Source organism: Xenopus tropicalis, chromosome 5 (genome assembly GCF_000004195.4).
Source record: "Xenopus tropicalis strain Nigerian chromosome 5, UCB_Xtro_10.0, whole genome shotgun sequence".
Lineage (NCBI taxonomy): Eukaryota > Metazoa > Chordata > Amphibia > Anura > Pipidae > Xenopus > Xenopus tropicalis.
The window spans coordinates 29,115,769-29,137,861 of record NC_030681.2 but is presented as its reverse complement, the minus strand read 5'-3'; the positions used below and the strand labels follow the sequence as shown (position 1 = coordinate 29,137,861).

The following is a 22,093-nucleotide window of genomic DNA, read 5'->3' as shown; positions in this document are numbered from 1 at the left end:
TTCTACTTCAAAATTAAAGTAAATTATTGTTGCATGTTGTACCCTGCTGCCCCTTGTATACTGTGTGCATCTGTTTGGCCCATCTGTATTCAGTAATATGTAGTAAGCTGCAATCATGTTGGCAAAGGCAAGTGATAGTAATAGATAGACACGGACGTTTTAAAGGGGATATTCACCTCTGAATTTCAAAAGTATTTGTAATTCATCTTTATTATCTAAAATATTTAGTTTTGAAGCTACAGACTAGGATCAGTGCTACTGACAGGCTCTCTCCTTTGTCTTTTGAAGGGATCGATGAGTCCAGCTTGCATTCTGCCCAAACAGGAAGTTGACACTGAACTGGTTCCTGTGCATGCCTTCCCTCTCCTGCTTCATTTGCCTTGCATTGATCTGATTGGCTGAATCTTGCCAGCCAGTGGTATCATAGATATGCAAATGAACCAGGAGAGGGAAGATATGCCCAGTAACCAGTTCAGTGTCATCTTTTTTATTTCACTGCCTGCCAAGTCCGGATCTGGGAAATGCCATAAATAGAGCAGAGTGCAGTGAAAGTTTTAGCCTCTACCCTGGTCTGTAGCTTTAAAACGAAACATTTTAAATAAAGATGATTTACACAAATGTTTTTTCTGACAGGGGCAGTTTAAATTTTGACTGTTTTATAAAGGTAGACATTCCCTTTATGACATATATGGTTATGTATTATTCAGTTTAGTGGCACTTTCCTTAGCCAAGGTTTAGGCTAGAAATAATAAACAGGGCTACTGTATAAGCCTGGTCTAATGAAAGCCATCTAAGTGAAATTTGGCTTGCTCATCTTGCCCTAGACATATAGGGTTTTGAGTAAAGACAGAGTAGAAAGAGTTATTTTGTTGGCACCTAGCAAGGTATTGAAGGAGTCTATTGGTGGATAAAACATAGACACAAGTACCATGGACACATTTTGTAACCATTGTTTGATATTTTTAGTACACACATCAGAGTTGACCACCATGTAGTCTTCCAGATGTCATTGGTCAGCAACCTCCTAGCATCCAACAAACTGCTCATGGTAAAATGCCTCTACCATAGCGTATGTACACTGCCAATATTACCATAGAGAGGGTTACAGGGACAGTTTCGGTGTTCGAATGGTCCAGAAAGCCCAACGGTACTTCATTTTTAGTATAGCCAGTCTGTGTCTCATCTCTTCTTCATAAAGAGACTTTTGGAGCTGTGAGCCAAGAATAGCCATGATCAGACTACCAGGGCAATGGGTCTGGCAGGATCCGTGTTATTTTAATCTGTAATTAAAGCTGTGACCTTTTTAAGCCAACCCTAATGTGTACCAGTGTACTGAGATGGTAAGTGTTTCTAAGAACTGAGGGGTTAACATTATCAAATAATCACTGCAATATAGATGCAAAGCAGAGAAGGCTATCACTACTGTACATGTGATGGTATGTTTATAGATATGCTGCCTCTACTCCATTAAACCAAAAGAAAGTACTATATGTAATGTTACTTCTTATTTTCCAAGTTAATAAAGTACAAGGTCATTCTGATGTGAAAGATAAATAGTTCCATACACCGAAGCAGCACTAAAAATATAAATGTACGAGGAGGGGAACACAGTATGTCAATATAAAACGACTTTGATGTGAGATTCTGTATATTAATCAGTAAGACAGCTGCTAACAAATTATTGGGAAAAAAGCCAGTCATTAGTGTTGGATTAATGGCCTCCTGGGCCAGGAGCTGAGAATATATGACAGGCCAATTTTATAGATGTCTTTAAAGTCAAATGTTAAGACTAAAAGGTAATAATAGAAAGCATGGAAAAAATGTCACTAATGTGCTGTAAACTTGCAGAAGGGATTATTATAATACTTAATAATAATAATAATAATAATAATAATAATTTATATTTCTGTTTTGTTCTCATATGTCTGTATGACAATATTAGCATGGTTCCTGGCATGGTCAAACTTTCCAAACTTTTTTGTGCAACCCATCTTTACACAATGATGGCTTGTACCTGCAGTTATTATTCCTCCTGCGAGCCCTCCAACTACTAGGATCTTTTTATGCTGAGATCCTTGGGATGATTGTTTTTAATTATTTTTGCTTTAAGATCAGGAATGTTCTCTGACATGAATCCTTGCATCCTCAACAACAAGTCTGTTTTTAGCCTTAGTTTAGACTAGATCTAGGTTTTGGTTGCTTATATCTTTTCTGCCTGTTACAGGCCTGGAATTTTTTTTTACCAGATCTTCTAAATTCTGTATTCCAACACTTTGATCTGATTTTATGGCAAAACTTTCTTATTGCCTCATCTCTTCCAATACCATTTTCTTGTATTTGCATCTACCCCAAGATTAAGCACATACATATGCTCCTTGAGGCCTTGGAGACCAAACTCAAAATGGATAAGTAGGTGGTATGAGATAAAATCATGCACCCATATGATAGAGCTACTGCTTGGCTTGCTCTAAATATAACACAGCATAAATTACATAATGTGGTTCAATTTTAATGGTAGTGTAACCCTTTCTTGGCACATTCACTTAATATTGGCTGTAATGTCAGGAGATATGTGTTCTTAGAGTAATATTGATACTGGGAACTGGGAACAGTGCAGTGCCTTCACCTAGTGGACACTGAAGAACACACCTCTAGTGGATTTCCACTAGGAAATAATCACACACGGGTTGCAGCAAAATCAAACTTTATATAACTTTGAAATAAAAAATAGAACAGCTTAGGGAGGACTGACAATCCTGTCCTGAGGAACTTGTGTGGGCTATCCACGGCTGGCACAGTCTCTGTACTTTGCCCAGCCCCAACTTTGATCCGGATAGACCCCCAACCCTTTAATCAGTTCAGTCCCTTACCAAAGAGCTCTTAATTCCCTCCCAGGTAGCGCTACCTGCCCCAGAGTACCTTCCCCATTGAAAAGGTCGGCTGCTCCCACGTAGCAGGTAACCAAGCAATACCTGTTCACTCAGGGGACACAATCTGAGAGTTCCACAGAGGACTTTATACTCCCTGGCAGTCCAGCAGACTTTTATACTTTCTAGTCTGAACTCACAGTTTGTGCTAACTGCTCACTCTGGGTCTATATCTCTGTACTGGCAAACAACAGCAGGGGCTCCCTTTATAAACTGCTGGGCCCATCCCTAGATTTTTGGCTTCAAAACGTAGGCACACCTCTCCCAGACGTGCACTGGGGCAGCCAGCCAACCGGATCTCTCCCCAGGCTGTAGCTAGGCTGGATAAGATCACAGACTGAGAAACAGGGGACAGGGTTCTCTGATCCCCTACAGTAGTTTAGAAAATTTAGCAACAATTGCTTTATTCCAGACTGGCTATTTTCAACAAATGTATTCTTTATCAGAGCCCTCTAAGATCCTAGTTGTCACTTTATGTTAAATATGTGCAGGGCACATTGGAAACTATAGCTGAGCACCACTGTGAAATTAGACATTTGTGCCATGTGAAGTCAGGTATGGAACCATCTGAAACTTGAAAATCGATACAGGACCCAACTAATTTCTTATATTCTAAGCAGTTGGAATTACAGAGTGTTCTCCTATTGGTGGACACTACAACATGATAAATCAGTCACTATCTTTATAGACATTTGACAGTGCTGGCTCAACACAGTACCCATCTTAGGCTAATGCCGCATGGAAAGATTTGTCGCCCCCCATAAACTTTGCTACTGTGGCTGACTAATCTCTCCAAAATGGTGCAAAGGCAAACACATCACTTAGTTTTTCAGGATTTCACCTGATGTTGCCTCCCCCATAACATGACTTGAAGTTTTACCAGTGAGAGAGAATCTACTCTATAATATTCTACCTAGTTTGAGCTCCTTGGGAGTGAGTTTGTTATTTTGCATTTCTTCTGCTATTGAAATATTACATGATCAGCTGCAATAAATACTTTAAAGGGAAACCTGGCATAATTATCCAAACTCCTGATATTAAATAAAGTTGCTGTTTATGTTTAAGAATCACTGGCACCCACTTAAGTTTATTCAACCTGAGAGTTAAGGTGGCCATACACGTAGCAATTCCGATCTTTTGTGTGACCAGATTGTTCCCACCCTCTACTAATGTTCAGGGCTGAATCGTCAGATATGGAGGTAGAAACAATAGAAATTCTACCTCCTTCAACCGATATCCGCAGCCTTCTGCAATATCGGTCGCCTCTTCGAGCAGCCATACATACACGAATATCGTACAAAACGTGGTTTCGTACAATATTATCGGTGCGTGTATGGCCGGCTTTACAGTCCAACAACACTATCTTTCCTTTACCTTATAGTAAGACCTATCCTGAGAGACTCACATCTAGCAGCTGCTCTACTTAAAGTTGCTCCTCACCTGGCTGGGTTGAGGGAAGATAAAGGCTGAAATACAGTGTCCACTGTCCAGAGTAGCACAGTGTTACACATACAGATATGGGTTCCCTTATTGGAACCTGTTATCCAGAAAGCTCCAAACTATGGGAAGGCCGTCTCCCATACGGGAAGATCTCTTATCAGGAAAATCATCAAAGTCAGTGTTCCCAGGAGATATTTACCTAATAAGAAATGCCTGCTGGAATGTAAGGAAGATTTGATGACAACAGAAATCCATCAGGGGTTTATAAAATAGATGTTTCGCAAACTATAATCTAAGAGGTAGGCATGGGAACCTAGTTTTGTGGCCAATTTGAAATGCGCGTTAGAGCTACAGAGCTCAGGAAAAAGGGCATGGTGGCAATGAAACACAATAATACTTGCAAAAATAGCTTATCATTTGAAATTCGCTTAGCATTAATTTTGCATGCTTTTCTGCCACATGAAATAACTGTATAATTTATTCCATGTCACATGGCACTGCAGAGCTACATTTCAGCAGATTTCCTAGCATTTTAACTTACTCTTCCGCTACTGTTAAAGGGTGCTCTGTACTATAAAACTTGCATCCCAGAGTATCCAAGAGCACCGTAACTTATTATCTCCTATTACTCAAAGTCTATTATTCAGTTAATGTTGTTCTTGGTCTCTAGGAAAGATTCACTGGTTTATAAATAATGTAGGTTTCATAAAAGGAATATTCTTAGCAGGAACGATTTGACAGGATCAACAATAATTACTGCAATGCGTTTACTGCTCAGAGCAAAACCTCTTACCAGTGTCACGTTGCTGAAACGGGAAGATGATTATTATTATCCTTTATTTTTATAGCACTGACATGGTGCACGGAACTTAAAAGAGATTCTTGGTAATTCACATCAATGACTGCCCCAGTGAAGCTCAAAATCTAATTTCCCTGCCACGTTCACAAATCACATGCACACTAGGGTCATCAGATGAGTTTTAGGCCACTTGTATATTGAGTTTTGGAGTGTGGGAGGACACCCAAGTACCCGAAGAAGACCCACGTAGACTTGCAAACTCCTTGCATTCAAACAGGGCTTCAGCTTTATCTTTATTACTAAATGCATTTCTAAAATATCTTCATTTCTTTTGGAGATCTTATGCCATCTTATAAACTGAATAGTAATTGTTCATGCTCTTAGGATTTTTTCATTTTAATGACCAGTGTCTGTAGGCTGGCCATCCTGTAAATAATTAGTAATTAGTGTAATATGTATTTACATGTAGCTTTGAGTAGTGATGAGCGAATTTTTTTTTGCCAGGTATGGATTTGCAGCAAATTTCCACATTTTACCACTAGCAAATTGTTTCATTAAATTTTGCTGTGAAACTTCACAGTCGACGCAAAATAGGCATGGGTGCAACAAAAAAGAACACAGTTGTGTAAGAAAAGACACAATCGCAGCAAAATAGGCACAGCATGGCAAAAAAGGGCGCGGTTGTGTCAATACTCATCAAAAAAGCCACACGGCACCTGCATTTTGCTAATTCTTCGTCGAATCGTTTTAATTGAGCTTCAAAAACTGATGAGAAAGGAAACATTTTTGTCTCTTCTTATTTCCCATTTTAGCTTACCGGACAATTTCTTAATGTTTTTAAATGTAGTCATGTAGGGCTCACTAGAACCAAAGTGCATAGTTCGGAAAAAATCGTAGCATGTCCAAAAAAAAGTCACAGTCGCGTCAAAACAGGCGTGGTCACATCAAATTGGGTATGGTCGCATCAAAATGGGTGTGGTTGTGTTAAAAAAGTTGCATTTGTGAATTTTTCGCTGTTTCGCGAATTTTTGGTAGTTTTGCAATTTGATCTGCAGCTGAAACAGGACATATTCGCTCATCACTAACAAACACATGTATTTTTATTTTTTTCTTCAGTAGAAGTCCTAGGTTCAATTACAGTGAAACACTATCAGCAAAGAGTTTGTACATTCTCCCCATGTCTATGTGGGTGTCCTGATGGTACTCCGGTTACCTCCTAACTCCAAAAATACACAGACAGGTTAATTGGCTCCTTATCAAATTGACTATAGTGTGTGTGATGTATAAAATATTGGCGATAGTTGCTAGAAAGATTAAATAGTTGCTAGCTAGATTAAAATGCCATGTGTTGTTATTATATGGCCTTAATCTTGTGCTTACACATATCTAAAAATGGCCTAAATTATACACTAGAATGCCTCTAATTTCAATTCTAGGTTTTATTTATGATGATGCATAAATACATTGCAGCTTCTAAGGCAAAATCAGCTAAAGAAAACAAGCATTCCCCACATAGCACAAACAACCAGAAACCAACACTATGAGAACAAAACACTACAAATGTGATTGAAATCTCGTGGTTGTTTTCTAGGTTGGCCACACATGCTGAAAAAGGACTGCTCCAAAATGTAAATCTTTTAAAATTGAAACCACATATCTTACATCTAGAGAGAGTAGAGGGCCTATTTTCAGATACCCATAACCGGACAGGGAGGTAACAGCCCTTGGGGAAAACTGGAGAAAAATTGTGATCAACCACAACGTCATGCAACAATACAACAATATTCCTGAAGATTATTTGAGTTGATTATAAGCATATATTATGCATTATATGTAGAAAGAAAACATGTAAAAAAATATCGTTATTTATATGTATTTACAATTTATACAAGCAGTAAACATTCCACATTTGTGATAAAAGAGCAAAAATGGAACAGTGTGCAAATAAATGCCATTGATTTGCCATGCTTTTTTAAAAAAATTTTAAACACTGTCCTGAAGGTAACAAAAAATTGCTGCATGTCTCTTTGTTCCATTCCTGAGCACAGAGAGCTGAATAAATCCCATGAGCTTGTGTCTCCAGGACTGAATTTATTAGGGGCAGTGGAGATAAGACACATAGGTGCCTCTACCTGTGCCCTAATTTGCTAGTCTATGTCAGCTGAGCTCTGTGCCAGTGTGAAGTACAGAGCACAGCAAGACTACGAGTGCAAGTGCTTTTTAGATGAGCAGTAAGGGGTGAATGTTTGTGGGGCATCAGGAAATTACCCCAATATTGTTGTTGGCCTTCACTATACATATTTTAAGATTTTTGCAGTTACTTAGCAAAATGTTGGGCACCCCCTGTGATTTAAATTGCTTACCTGATACCCTGGGCCAGTGCTCCTGTGCTAGAATCTGCACTGACTCAGTGCAGAAGAATCTTGTCTCTTCTTCTGATATTTCTGTCTCCTTTTTGTTCCAGTCTGGGCATGCACATGTGCAGAAAAGGAAAGGCTAAACTAAGAAACAAAAAGCTGAAAAAAGCTGAAACATTTTTCACTCTAATGCACATGTTCATGCTCACGCCCTGGAAAAGCAGAAAGAAGAGAAAGAAGGATCGCTCTGAATAATTTCTGCAGAAATACCCCATCCATGGAAGTAAGTAATCAGGTAAGTGATTACAATCACTGGGGGGGCATAAGTTTTGGCACAGCCACTAATTTAACCTTTCCTTCTCCTTTTAAGTTTCCAAGCATTCCATCCTTTGCTTGATTATCAAAATGGTTTCCTTCTTGTATCCTGGCTGTTATTTGTTGATCCTTCTGGTTTTTGACTCCTGTCTGTTCTGACTCCATTGTTTGCCACCTCATCTAACCTTTTGCCTGATTTTCAGCCATAATTCTGTTCTGCCTGCCCTGACCTTTGGGCTCTCTAGTTTCCTGCTTGTCTGATCCCTGATACTACCCATTTTAGGATAGCTTGGTGTCAGTGTGGACTTTTTGTGGGTCATTACATACACCTGATCTTCCTCATCCATGACCGGGGCTACATAGAGTCTTCATAGAGATGCATTCTCTTCCATATATTAATGCCTGAAATTAATCTGTCACATAACCAAATGAAACAAAATAAAGGTAATTATTTTGGTGGAGGCAACACTTCAGTGAACAATAGGTTTTGGGGAGGTGCCATTTTATTAAAGAAAGTGGGAATTTGTGATATGCAGCTGTACTCTCGATTTTCTATTTCAGGAAAAGATATAAGATGTATTTACTTACAGAGAATCATGAAAGGAAATGCTCTGTTCCTGTTTTCATATAAACTGCCTCACACAAGTAAGGTTGTTTTTGCATCTGGAGAAAGCAAAGCTTCCAAGTGCTCTGTGACACATATACATTGTATAACTCTAAATAAAGATCCTGCATTCATTTAATACATGCTTCAGCGCATAGGCCTGTTTTATGAGAATTCTTGCATAATATACATACAGTACACATACAGGCTTCAATAACGTCAAAAGACCAATGAAATAAATAAATTCAAAGGGTAAATAAAGTATACTTTTTTCGTTGTTGAGTTTATGAATTCGGACACCAAAGCAGCTTGTAAGAATTATAGTACATCATGGTTATTAGTTACCAACTGTTGCTTATTCAGGATAGAGCCACTTATTTTATATATTTCCCGCATTTGTAAATATGACTATAAGATCTGTGCAATGTTCCCCTCCCTACCCTCCCCCCTTTTACCTTCTGTATCCCTTCCCCATACTTGAAAATGCAAAAATAAAGAATTATAAAAAAAAAAAAAAAAATATGACTATAAGATCAAAACTATTTCAATGTTTTGTTTATGACCTAATAGCATTTTTGCTACCTTGTCCGAATCAGTAAACTATGGATAAATCAACTCAACAGCACAATTATGATGCAAAACTCTTGAGAAGAGGCTTGAGAAAGGGCTAAGAGTGAAGATACATGAAGCTACTAAGTAGCAGCTACTTTTTCACAGCTACTAAATGCCAGAAAATACCCTGCCATAGAAAACACTGAGAATTGCCTCTGCTAAAACACACATAGAGACAATTATCAGTAAATGATCAGCATTGTCTATTTTAGTAGCTGTGACAAGTAGCTGCTACTGGTAACTCTGTGTGTCTTCACCCTAAGGGGCAGAATTACTAAACTTGGATTTATCTCATTTTGTTTTTTTAAACCACAAATAAACATATTTCTACAACTGTCAGACATGTATCAAAGAATCTGAAGTAAAAAAGCAAATGCAAGGAAAAAGTTGCAGAAAAGTCATAAAAGCACAACTTTTTCAACTTGTTGTATGATAACTTTTGAAGCAAAAAAATGATCCTCCATGGAAATGAAAGGACATCTGCCATTGACTTCTACATGATCTTGACAAGTTTTACTGTACATGGCGAATTGTCAGATCCGGAATTGTCACAGAAAAAATGCATACTAAATTTTGAAAAAGGTTTTAGCGATTTTAATGCGTCAAAAATCCCAACCCGGAAAAGTCGCAGGTCAGTAAATGCCCCCCCCTAAGCTTAGCCTAAACCATTGTCTATGGCACTCAATAAAGCATTCCCTATTCATGCAGCCTAACCCAAAGTGCCCCTGAGTTGATGCATCTATTGTGAGATATTACGTTGGGCAGAAGATAACAGAAGCCACCTGAGGCTACAGAAAGTTTATGTTTGCTCTATGTTATCCTATTTCTATTAAATGACTTTAATTATCAAAGCAAATAATTAAGTTTAGTTCTGCAGGTATCAACAATTTCTTGCTAAAAATGTCCATTTTCATGCAGTATACCACGTTTTTACAGGAAAACCAAAGTAGAAGGCAACTCATAAGGTAATATCAAATGAGAAATGAAAAGGAAAAAAGAAAATATATACTCCGGAATTTTATTCTTTGCATAGATGTGTCTGGTCAGAAATGCGCTCTATGCTATTGAAATTCTGGTTAGAGCAAGTCTCATATGATGCATCTGTCAAGCTCTACAAGTGTTCCAGGAAAGCTCTCCAATATTCGCCAGCTATGCTAGCTTTTTAATACTGATGTACAGCTTGTAAAATCTTCTTTTATCAGTACTAAAGGAATTCCTCAGCCCCTAACAATGTCATTATTGCATTCCACTGTACAAGAAACCAATTAAGATGTTAAATATACAGTATAATCTTCTGTGAGGCTACAGTTAATAAAGCATTGTGCTAGCTATATTCTGCTGCTCATGTCACACAACATGTCTCGTACCAATTGAATAAAACACTATTTTCACATAGGTGTTTTACATTAAATAATTATGGCTCCGATTCTGCTCAAGAACAGTATCATTTGGAAAGAATTCATTTGGATAGTACCATTTTGTCATATGGAAGCCTTTCTGAGATACAGTCCTTTTTCTGCCTTCCTACCTGAATCGGGCACTGCAGAGGAACCCTATTCACCACCTCCTGACCACATGGTAGCTCTAGGGTGCCCTTAGAACCCGGCCTCAATAGGGGCAGCACATTTGCACTCAAACAATAGGACACACATGTCACTCTTACACCGCAAACAAAAAATGATACCTGGCAGACATTGAAAACATTTGGTGCAACTGCACCTGATTTTTGACAAAGTGCTTTTATCGTTTTAGAGATGCAATTGCGTCAAGAGAATTGCCTGTTTGCATCCGCAATGGCACCAGAAGTCCAGGGAAAAAAACTGCATTGTGGGGGAAAAAAACAAGGCAATTGCACTCAGAACTGTATTTTGCACACTATACCAAGGTAAGTGAATGCACCCTATTATGTTATTGCAAGTAAATGCCAAATGCCTCCACATTAAGATCTTTGCAGAGAAGCTGCTATATGTTAAAATAAATAACTCTTTTCTTATAACCTTCTGGCAAATGCTAAAAGATAACTGTTGTCTATGTGGGTTTCCCTGTGTAACATAGCAGTGCTATATATACATAAAGAAAGGTCTACAATAAGAAAATCGACTTACTTTGTATATACATATATGTGTGTGTGTGTGTGTGTGTGTGTGTGTGTGTGTGTATATACTGTATATATTTATGGACTAAGGGACCAGGTGTTCTGCAATGTATTGGAAAATGTTAATATCTGATGTATTTGAGATTTCCCATAGTGTATATTCCAAGAAAAAAAGACAATGTCAGTTTCTGATCCTATCAGGAGATCCCTTTCTATAAAAAAAATAACATTCATCCTCTGCTATCTGTCCCGGTTCCTTTTATAATTGCCCATGTTTTTCATTCATTTAATGTTGATAATGTCAAAACCGAGAAAAAGTAGTGTCAAGACGTGAAAGAAAATGTGGCGCCTTTTTTTCTCGAAACATATGAAATATTGGCTTAGTGCTGCACCTGCTTAAAGAATGGCTCCTTTTAAAGCAGAGCCTATTGATTGTTGTGAACTGTAGACAGAAAGCAAACCATTAAAAGAATAGAAACATTAAGGAAATACAGGTTGGGAGTCATCACCATAGCAACTCTCTGAACAGTTTGGGAATAGAATAACTAGTTGAGAATTTCAGAGGAACACCCACATAATGATCTACAGCCCTAGCAATAAATAAAAGCTTATTCTCGGGACTTCAGGAAGTCATGGGTTTCTTAAGCCAGATATGGTGTTGATCTTTAACCCACTTACGGCTTGTTAATCACACTTTGAACATGCTGATCTGATACAGTTCTCCCTGGGATAAATTGTATATAAATGCATATGTTAGTACATTCTGAAATGTATCTAAATTTAAACCCCCCACAAAAAAAATGTAATTAGTGACCAGCCTCTTTAAAATCTTTAATCACTTGCCACTTCTGTTGTTCAATTAGGTTAATAGTAAGGCTGTAGTATCCCATCAATCATTTGGAATTCCTTCTACTCCTCTAATTCACTTGGACCCCTTCGTACGGAATTTACTTTGGCTGTTGGCTACTGAGCATGCTCAGTTCATCTCAGCTCAGATTAGTAAACACACCCTCCAGCCTATCAGCCAATAAAGAGGTAGCATTGCTGGTTCCCATAGGAACTCTGCTCTAGCTGGCTGCTTCTATTTTTTCTCCTAACCTCCTCTCCTGAGCTCGAGCTCAGGTTAACTGTTACAGTGCTCAATCAAAGCAGGACTTTTTAATTTAAGCAAACTAATAACACTGATAAATGTTGTAACAGGCAGGGTACTATGTTGTAAGATTAATATTTTAAGGGAAGATATTCTTTACAAAAGCTTCAAACACCTTTAAAGGGCACCCGAACAGCAGTTGTACAATTTCCCATTCTCCTCTCAGCTAGAGCAGAATGAAATAACATCAAATAAAATGCTATTGTCACAGCATACAAACATCAGATTACAGATATGTGTATAAAATCACTTACTATTGTCCTGATGGTGTTCTCAGTTGCCAGTGTGAGGGAAGAATTGTAGCAGCTTGCTAGATCTTGTTTATGGTTGGGGCTTAGGTGGCCTCTTGCAATAGGCCCAACAGTATGAATAACATCTGAATGGGAAAAGAGAAGCATACATGTGAATCAGAGATGAGTAAATTGCATTTAAGAAAGAATACATTTAATATAACAATTATTAGTAAAGATGAATGCTAAAGAAAAGAGGAACACTAGAAACATCAGTTGGGTAGGAAGAAGAAAGCCCTTTTGACTGAGCAACAAAAGGGCACATTTACCAATCATTGAAAAGAGAAGGATCTCATCAGCTCTCTCCAATACATTGCCTGTAGCCAAAGCATTTCTCATTAAGGAACATCAGGAGTGGCAAAAGGTGAAGGAGCCGTTTTGATTGCTGCTGTTCTCTGCTGCAGGGTAGTCATAGTCAAAATACCCCCTTCATCCAGGGTCGGACTGGGCCGCTGGGACACCGGGAAAAAACCCAGTGGGCCCTGGCGGGCCCCGGCAGCCCAGACCCGACTCTTGCTGGCATCCCCCCGGCAATAAATATATATATATTGTGGCGTAACTTGGTTGGACATGACCCCCAGCAGAAAAATCTTTTGAGAGGGCCCGGCATAAACAGTCCCTCCTCCCCCGCCCCCTCCTGACCGCGGTGCTATATTTTTAAGAGGAGACTAAGGTACAGCAGACCCTACGCTCCGAGCCCCCCTATTGCCCAGGCCCTCCCATGATCACAGGGTCTGCTGTATACATACAGTAGTTACGCCACTGAGTTTGGAAAGATTATTTAATAGGTCCCTTAACATAATATAAACTATCTGCTGGTTAAGTATTCATTCTGGGGGGTAAAGTTTTCCTCTAATGACAAACACTCTGGCTAAGGCACAAAATGACAGATTACTCCCAAGCAAGCTACTCTAGCTATTATTATTATTATCTACTATGTATCTTAAATATTGGTTTTCCTTGGAATTTCCTGATTCATGTCACAGTCAGCATCTCATACAGTCTCAGCAATAGTGTGCCATTAAAAGAAAATATCACCTCTCCTTCAACTAAATCTGTTCCCATTACAATAAACACTTTCAAATTGAGAAGAACAGCAATCAAGCTGTGCTTCTCCCCACACGGAGGCAGGACTAAGCAAATGAATACTAAAGTGTAAAATAATCTTCAGTATAAGGTGTAAAGTATTCTACATACTTGACATTTCCATGGCTCTGGAAACAGCCCAATTTGGGAACACTTTGCAGTATTCATTAATATTAGCAGCTCCAGCAAATATATTAAACACGCTCCATTAAGAGCAGGTTTTCATTCGAAGTTATCATTTTCTTCCTACTGAAACTTTTACTTTTAATTGCAAAAATGTTGGAGTCATAAATCAGCCACATTAATAACGTCAGTGCAGATTTAGAAAAAGGAAACAACAAAATAAAACAACAACCTTAATAAATAGATAAAATGTATATATCTAGCTATCTCCAGTGGCGTAACTGTATACCCAGCGGTCATGGGAGGGCCTGGGCAACAGGGGGGCTCGGTAGAGTCTGCTGTACCATAGCCCCCCTCCCCGACCCATCTCCTACATTTAAATATAGGGGCATGAGCAACCCGGGAGGAGGGACTGGTCACGCCGGGCCCTCTTAAAGGATTTTATCTATGTATCTACCTACCTATCTAACTATCTATCTATCTATCATCTATCTATCTATCATCTATCTATCTATCATCTATCTATCTATCATCAATCTATCTATCTATCTATCTATCTATCATCTCCTGGAGCATCTTAACAACTCAACTTTGCTTTAAAACCAATACATCCATCCAAGCTTCTTAAAATGATTCCCTTGGTTGCACAAACCCATGGTGTTACTTTGTATTTATACAGGACAAGTATCTATTATTTGACCACTGCTAATGAATTCATTGTCTCCCATTGACTGCAAGGCTTTTTGCCCAGAAACATGATGTGGCCAATCATAGCCAGAGGTTTGACAACCTAGTTTAGAAGGTAACCATAAAGCCCCAACATTTGACAGACCTTGAGTTTCATCAGCAGCTAAATTTTGGTCAACCGTGCCTTCATTTGGCATTATATCCAATTATATTCCAACAATGCTTTCTCTATCTCAGATCAGCCCAATCTGCTGATCTGCTGGCACTTGATACTAGGCACATTACAGGGTGTTTTGCTTTTATTAAAGTGTGAAAATAGAGCTTGCCACTGCCTAAAATTCACTTCTCTCAATTCATTTGTACAGGTATAGGATAAAGGGTCTTTCTGTAATTTGGATCTCCATACCTTAAGCCTACTAAAAAATTAATAGAACATTGATTAAACCCAATAGGATTGTTTTGCATCCAATAAGGATTAATTATATCTTAGTTGGGATCAAGTACAGGTACTGTTTTATTATTACAGAGAAAAGGGAATCATTTAACCATTAAATAAACCCAATAGGGCTGTTCTGCCCCCAATAAGGGGTAATTATATTTTAGTTGGGATTAATTACAAGGTACAGGTATCGGACCCCTTATCCGGAAACCCGTTATCCAGAAAGCTCCGAATTACGGAATGCCCGTCTCCCATAGACTCCATTTTAAGCAAATAATTCAGAATTTTAAAACTGATTTTCTTTTTCTATGTAGAAATAAAACAGAACCTTGTAATTGATTCCAACTAAGATATAATTAATCCTTATTGGATGCAAAACAATCCTATTGGGTTTAATTACTGTTTTATTGATTTTTTAGTAGACTTAAGGCATTGAGATCCAAATTACGGAAAGACCCCTTATCCGGAATACCCTTGGTCCCGAGCATTCTGGATAATGGGTCCTATACCTGTACTGTTTTATTATTACGGAGAAAAAGGAAATCAGTTATCTGATTAAAATTCAGTCTATGGAAGACAGGCTTTCCGTAATTCGGGGGCTTTCTGGATAATGGGTTTCCGGATAAGGGATCCCATACCTGTATAGGATTTTAAAGAATGTATCAAGCAAAGGTTAGAAATATTTTCACATTTGCTAAATATACCCATGAAATCCTATTAACCTGAATACAGAGCATTAAAATGTCCCTCTGGCGAAATGATTTTGACTATACTAAATAAGCTCAGTGGATACATGGGAGTTCCAGCCTAGTCCCACAGACTTCACTAAGACCCCAGGTTACATAATGCTGTCATTATAACAACAAATGAAACAAACAAATTAGTTATACAAAGAGGTTTGAGAATTTACCAACCTCTGAAAGTGCTATCATCAACAGATATTAAAATTCCATTCTCATTCTTTTAGATTGGATGTTTTATTGCTAATTAGTAATTACTTTTCTTGACATTCACAAAGACATTGCTACTAGAAAAATTACCCATGACCACCGTTTTTGCTTTCAGTAATCTTCAAACACCAGTCTAAACTTGATTACTGATTGGTTGCTAAGTGTGAACATAAGAACTGGGAAGAGGTCAGTTTATCGATTTTTGAATTATTTTCTAAATTTCGATCACAACAAAGAAATCAAACTTGGATTTTGTTTTCCCGATCATTATATTTGTGAAAACACTTGAATTGGCATTTGAGCTCATTTGAAACTCGATTGTATCACATTTTGTCATTCATTTTAAAGAAAATTGACTTAATAAAATAGTCTATAAAGTAAAATAGCTTGAATGTTAAAAAGAGACCTCTCATAGAGAAGCTTGGCATGTGAAAGGGGAGTAGGCTGGATCCTTTTGGCAGCAAAATGGTTAATTGTAACATTTGCCAAACTAGCCAGTAGGGTTCTGCTCAGGTAACAATGGAGTCTTCGTAACAATCTTCTCCTTTTGTATGTAACCCCTGCTGGTTTCCTATTAAATTCTTTAGTATGTGTTAAAGCCATGGGGCTTGTAATACATTGAGAATATACGTATGGTTATAAATAATTGGCATCCCACCGCTAGAGCAGTCCTGTAAGAATTATCTTTGTAGAAAACAACAGACATTCACCTTAACTACCTTCTGTACTTACATTTCTACACAGTGGGCAATATTCTTGCTCTTATAAGATAGGGGATGCAATTGCTTTTAGGTTAAATTACAGTTCTGGATTCTCTGTAAGGTATGCGTCGCTGCTGCACATAACTAATGTGTTCCTATGTCAATACACAGGTTTAATATTTCCAGTGGGATAGACACGTTCTGATTGAATCTGTTTCGTTTAATGAATGTATAGAATGTAATGGTGGGTAAATCGTAAATGCCCACCATGGTAAAGACAAGAATCCCTGCTGGGACAAATGGCCATTGATTTATTAAATAACTAAACATGTTAAGGGGGGTGGTTCACCTTTAAGTTACATTTTAGTTTGTTATAGAATGGCCAGATTTTAGCAACTTTTCAGTTGGTCTTCATTATTGATCGATTGATTTCTATAGCTTTTTAATTATTTGCCTTCTTCTGACTCTTTCCAGCTTTCAACTCGTGGTCACCGACCCCACCAGCCGAAAACTATGCTCCATGAGGCCACAATTGTATTCCTATTGTTACTTATTGTCTTTTATATTTCTGTTCCACTCTCTGTTGTCCACTCTTTAGTTGTCAAGGTAATTTGGACCCTAGCAACCAGATAACTGCCGAAATTCCAAACTGGAGAGTTGCTGAACAAAAAGTAAACTAATTCAAAAACTACAAAAGATGAAAAATGAAGATCAACTGCAAATTGTCTCAGAATAATACTCTCTACATCAGCAGTCCCCAATCTTTCATAGTCGTGAGCCACAGTCAAACGTAAAAAGACTTGGAGAGCAACACAAGCACATTAAAAGCTCATGGAGGAGCCAAATAAGGGCTGTGATTGGCTATTAGGCAGCCTCTATGCACACTATGAGCTTACAGGGGGCTTTATTTGGTAGTAAATCTTGTTTTATTCAACCAAAACTTGCCAGGAATTCAAAAATAACTACCTAGTTTGGGGGCACTGAGAGCAACATCCAAGGGGTTGGTGAGCAACATGTTGCCCCTGAGCCACTGGTTGGGGATCACTGCTCTACGTCATGGTAAAAGTTAAGACCAAGGTGAACAACCCCTTTAATAACCATACACATTGTGGCAGCTGCTGAACAAATCAGTAGACATCAAGTGAACTTCCAGCTCCAAGAATCTCCTGCCCCAAGGAACCCTAGTGTTGGGCCTCAGGGCTATTGCAGCTGAACTCACCAATATGGACCCACAACATTGTCTAGAAATGCATAAACAGCCCATAATAAAGCTGTGAGAATGGAGAACCAACAAGGAATAAAATATGTATCATGTTTTTTATAAATGAGACGAACAATATAAACAACAAAAAAGCAATTATGGGAAATTGCCTTTCCCTGAGCTCAGCCGTGTTACCCTGGCCAAACAGCCAAGTGGCAATTTCTTAGCAGTTGTAGGTCCTTTCCACCACATTAACCTCCAACTACTGTAAACAAACTGCACTGGGGTTGGTCAGGCAGCCATGGTCTACACCCCCACCCACTAAGGCTTGTGTTAGCCTGGCACATCTTGAAAGTGCCACACATCACTTCCTGGCATTCCCATGCTTGATTGGGGAAAGCCTGAAACCCCAGATATGCCAGATGTTTTTAATGGATAAATGTAAAAAAATTTGCGTTAAAAAAAAAAATCTAAACAAAATCAAGTACAGGATTTTTTTGCAGCAGAAAAAAAAATGTGGAATTTTAATACATTTGCCCTATATGTCTACAGTACTAAGGGGCATGAAGTTATTTCTCCCCCTATATTAGTTCTGTACGTCATAGATAAAGTTTTGTAAGTCATGGATAAAATATCACATTTTATCACTTTCTTTCTTTTCACTTTTCAAAAAAAGAGTGTGGTTTGTGGAATTTATATAGATAAGAAAAAGGAGGCTGAGGCTGAGGCGTCAGAGGATGTGCATACAAATATGAAAAGAACAGAGAAATGGGAACATTGACCCAGCCGGCAATTACTAAATGTCTTGGGTAGTGTAAATGAAAATGTGTAGGATACAAAAATATATGAGCAAATATAAATGTTTTATAGCTTATAGTAAACATCCCACTGAGAGCGGCAATAAGCTAGCAGGCCAAGTGTAAATTTGTGTACATGTTCCGCCATTCAATCACTTCTTGCATTCATGACACTATCTGTTCAGCAGGAATACTGCATGCTAATTCATCCAGGCTGTCACTCACAGTCACTCACAGTCACTCCATGAATTCTAAAGACATCTCCTTCAAGGCAACTGAACTGGAAAGTAATGCAGCAGGCCACATCCAAAGTGCCAAAAGCTCATTTGTATTTATACAATGGCGAGTGATGGGTGAGATTTTTTGTCAGACATGGATTTGCTGTGAATTTCCATGTTTCCCCATTGGCGGATTTTTTCACGAAACGGGTGACAAAATTTGTCATGGAAAAATTAGCTGCACGACAAAGAATTGTCGCCTGCATCAACAAAAAATTGTTGCGCAACATTTTTGCTGTTTCACAAATCTTTTGCAACATTTGGGAATTTTTCTGTGAAGCGAAATGGGACAGATTCACTAATGACTACTGGAGTTTGTTTCTGAGCACGTTTGCAATTTATATGTATATTCTATTAGACTGCTAATGTCAGGCTTTTAGCTCTCGCTGAGATGACCCAAGTATCTAACCCCCATATGTAATAAAAGGCACTAAGGGGCACATTTACTAACCCACGAATCTGAATTGGAAAAATTCCGATTGGAAAACGAACATTTTGCGACTTTTTCATATTTTTTGCGATTTTTTTGACGCCTTTACGACTTTTCGGAAATTGTCGCGAGTTTTTCGTTACCAATACGATTTGCGTGAAAAAACGCAAGTTTTTCGTAGCCATTACGATTTGCTCGTATCTTGTCGCGACTTTTTCATATTGAGCGCTCGTAAGCGGCGGGCGAAACTTTCAGACTTAGCATGATTTTGGAAGCCTCTCATAGGACTCAATGACACCCTGCAGCTCCAACCTGGCCCAAGGAAAGTCTCCCATAGGGCTCAATGGCACTCTGCAGCTCCAACCCGGCCCAAGGAAAGTCTCCCATAGGGCTCAATGGCACTCTGCAGCTCCAACCTGGCCCAAGGAAAGTCTCCCATAGGGCTCAATGGCACTCTGCAGCTCCAACCTGGCCCAAGGAAAGTCTCCCATAGGGCTCAATGGCACTCTGCAGCTCCAACCTGGCCCAAGGAAAGCCTCCCATAGGGCTCAATGGCACTCTGCAGCTCCAACCCAGCCCAAGGAAAGCCTCCCATAGGGCTCAATGGCACTCTGCAGCTCCAACCCGGCCCAAGGAAAGTCTCCCATAGGGCTCAATGGCACTCTGCAGCTCCAACCCGGCCCAAGGAAAGTCTCCCATAGGACTCAATGGCACTCTGCAGCTCCAACCCGGCCCAAGGAAAGTCTCCCGTAGGGCTCAATGGCACTCTGCAGCTCCAACCCGGCCCAAGGAAAGTCTCCCGTAGGGCTCAATGGCACTCTGCAGCTCCAACCTGGCCCAAGGAAAGTCTCCCGTAGGGCTCAATGGCACTCTGCAGCTCCAACCCGGCCCAAGGAAAGTCTCCCATAGGGCTCAATGGCACTCTGCAGCTCCAACCCGGCCCAAGGAAAGTCTCCCATAGGGCTCAATGGCACTCTGCAGCTCCAACCCGGCCCAAGGAAAGTCTCCCATAGGGCTCAATGGCACCCTGCAGCTCCAACCCGGCCCAAGGAAAGTCTCCCATAGGGCTCAATGGCACCCTGCAGCTCCAACCTGGCCCAAGGAAAGCCTCCCATAGGGCTCAATGGCACTCTGCAGCTCCAACCCAGCCCAAGGAAAGTCTCCCATAGGGCTCAATGGCACTCTGCAGCTTCAACCCGGCCCAAGGAAAGTCTCCCATAGGGCTCAATGGCACTCTGCAGCTCCAACCCGGCCCAAGGAAAGTCTCCCATAGGGCTCAATGGCACTCTGCAGCTCCAACCCGGCCCAAGGAAAGTCTCCCATAGGGCTCAATGGCACTTTGCAGCTCCAACCCGGCCCAAGGAAAGTCTCCCATAGGACTCAATGGCACTCTGCAGCTCCAACCTGGCCCAAGGAAAGTCTCCCATAGGGCTCAATGGCACTCTGCAGCTCCAACCCGGCCCAAGGAAAGTCTCCCATAGGGCTCAATGGCACTCTGCAGCTCCAACCTGGCCCAAGGAAAGTCTCCCATAGGGCTCAATGGCACTCTGCAGCTCCAACCCGGCCCAAGGAAAGTCTCCCATAGGGCTCAATGGCACTCTGCAGCTCCAACCCGGCCCAAGGAATGTCTCCCATAGGGCTCAATGGCACTCTGCAGCTCCAACCTGGCCCAAGAAAAGTCACCATACTGAAGCTTGAATGAATCTGAATCTTTCGTACTCGGCACGAAAGCTGCGAAAAAGTCGTGACTTTTCGCGCAAGTAGTAACGCTACGAAAAAATCAGAACATTTTGCGCAACATTCAGAATGGCTACGAAAAAGTCGCAACAATTTTCCGAAAATCGCCAAATACCGATCATTACGAAAAAAACGCAATCGGACGCATTCGGCCCGTTCGTGAGTAAGTAAATGTGCCCCTAAGTTTGCCCAGGAGCAGAAACTTATAGCAACCAATAAGATGTTTTACTTTTAAACAGGTGACCAGTAAATGCTATCAGCTGATTGGTTGCTATTGGTTACTGCTTAAACTTGGGCAAACTTACTGGGCAAACTTGGTGCCTTTTATTGCATATGCCCTTAAAAACTGCTAATATCTCTCTGACTATACAGCAATTGCATGGAATGTGCATACACAGTTAGGGTGGCTGACACTCTGACCTTTAAAGAAAGCTATTAAAGAAGATGCAAAGATCTAATCACTGGGGGTGCCAAAATGAAAGGCACCCCCAGTGATTGTAATTGCTTACCTTATAGCTGCGACAGAGCGATTATCTTCCTTCATCTGTCTTAGCGCCACTTGTGCATGCATAGTAGAGTGCACTCTACTGTGTCGGGGATTCCAAAGATAAATGAGAGAAGGAAGAGAATTGCTTGTTCGCTGCTACCCCAGACTGGTGCAGTTTTCTCCAAACAGAAGCACCAACCCAGGGTAGCCTGGTGTTAGCAGTCTAAAACAGCTTATATCTGTTAACTGAAAACCGTGTATAAACTGTTGAGCTGAAAGCCTGGTGTTAGCGGTTTAAAACTGCTAATATCTCATAATCTCCTAACAATTGCAGTAGAGGACAACTCTGAGTTAAGGTGGCATACATGGGCTGATTCTAGGTGCCGATATCAATCCTTTAGACCAATTCAGCAGCTTATCTTCCTGTGTATGGGCAGGAACGATGGACCTGCCCGACTGACATCTGGCCTGAAATCGTCCAGATCTCAATTGGGCAGGTTTTATTTTTCCATTGGATCAGGGACCGCATTGGCTCGTTGATGTGGTCCCTGAACCGATAGCGCCTATACCCACTGTTCTAATTCAATC

At 39.9% G+C, this 22,093-nt stretch overlaps 1 protein-coding gene across 1 annotated transcript in view; it reads right to left on the bottom strand.

The window, feature by feature from the left end:
- The window catches only part of macrod2 (MACRO domain containing 2), a 1,296,131-nt gene that overhangs the window by 382,634 nt on the left and 891,404 nt on the right, over window positions 1-22,093 (bottom strand). Inside the window, exon 6 of the mRNA XM_004914719.4 lies at window positions 12,554-12,675. Coding sequence (XP_004914776.1) covers window positions 12,554-12,675 — 122 coding nt within the window. The remainder of the gene's footprint in view (window positions 1-12,553; window positions 12,676-22,093) is intronic.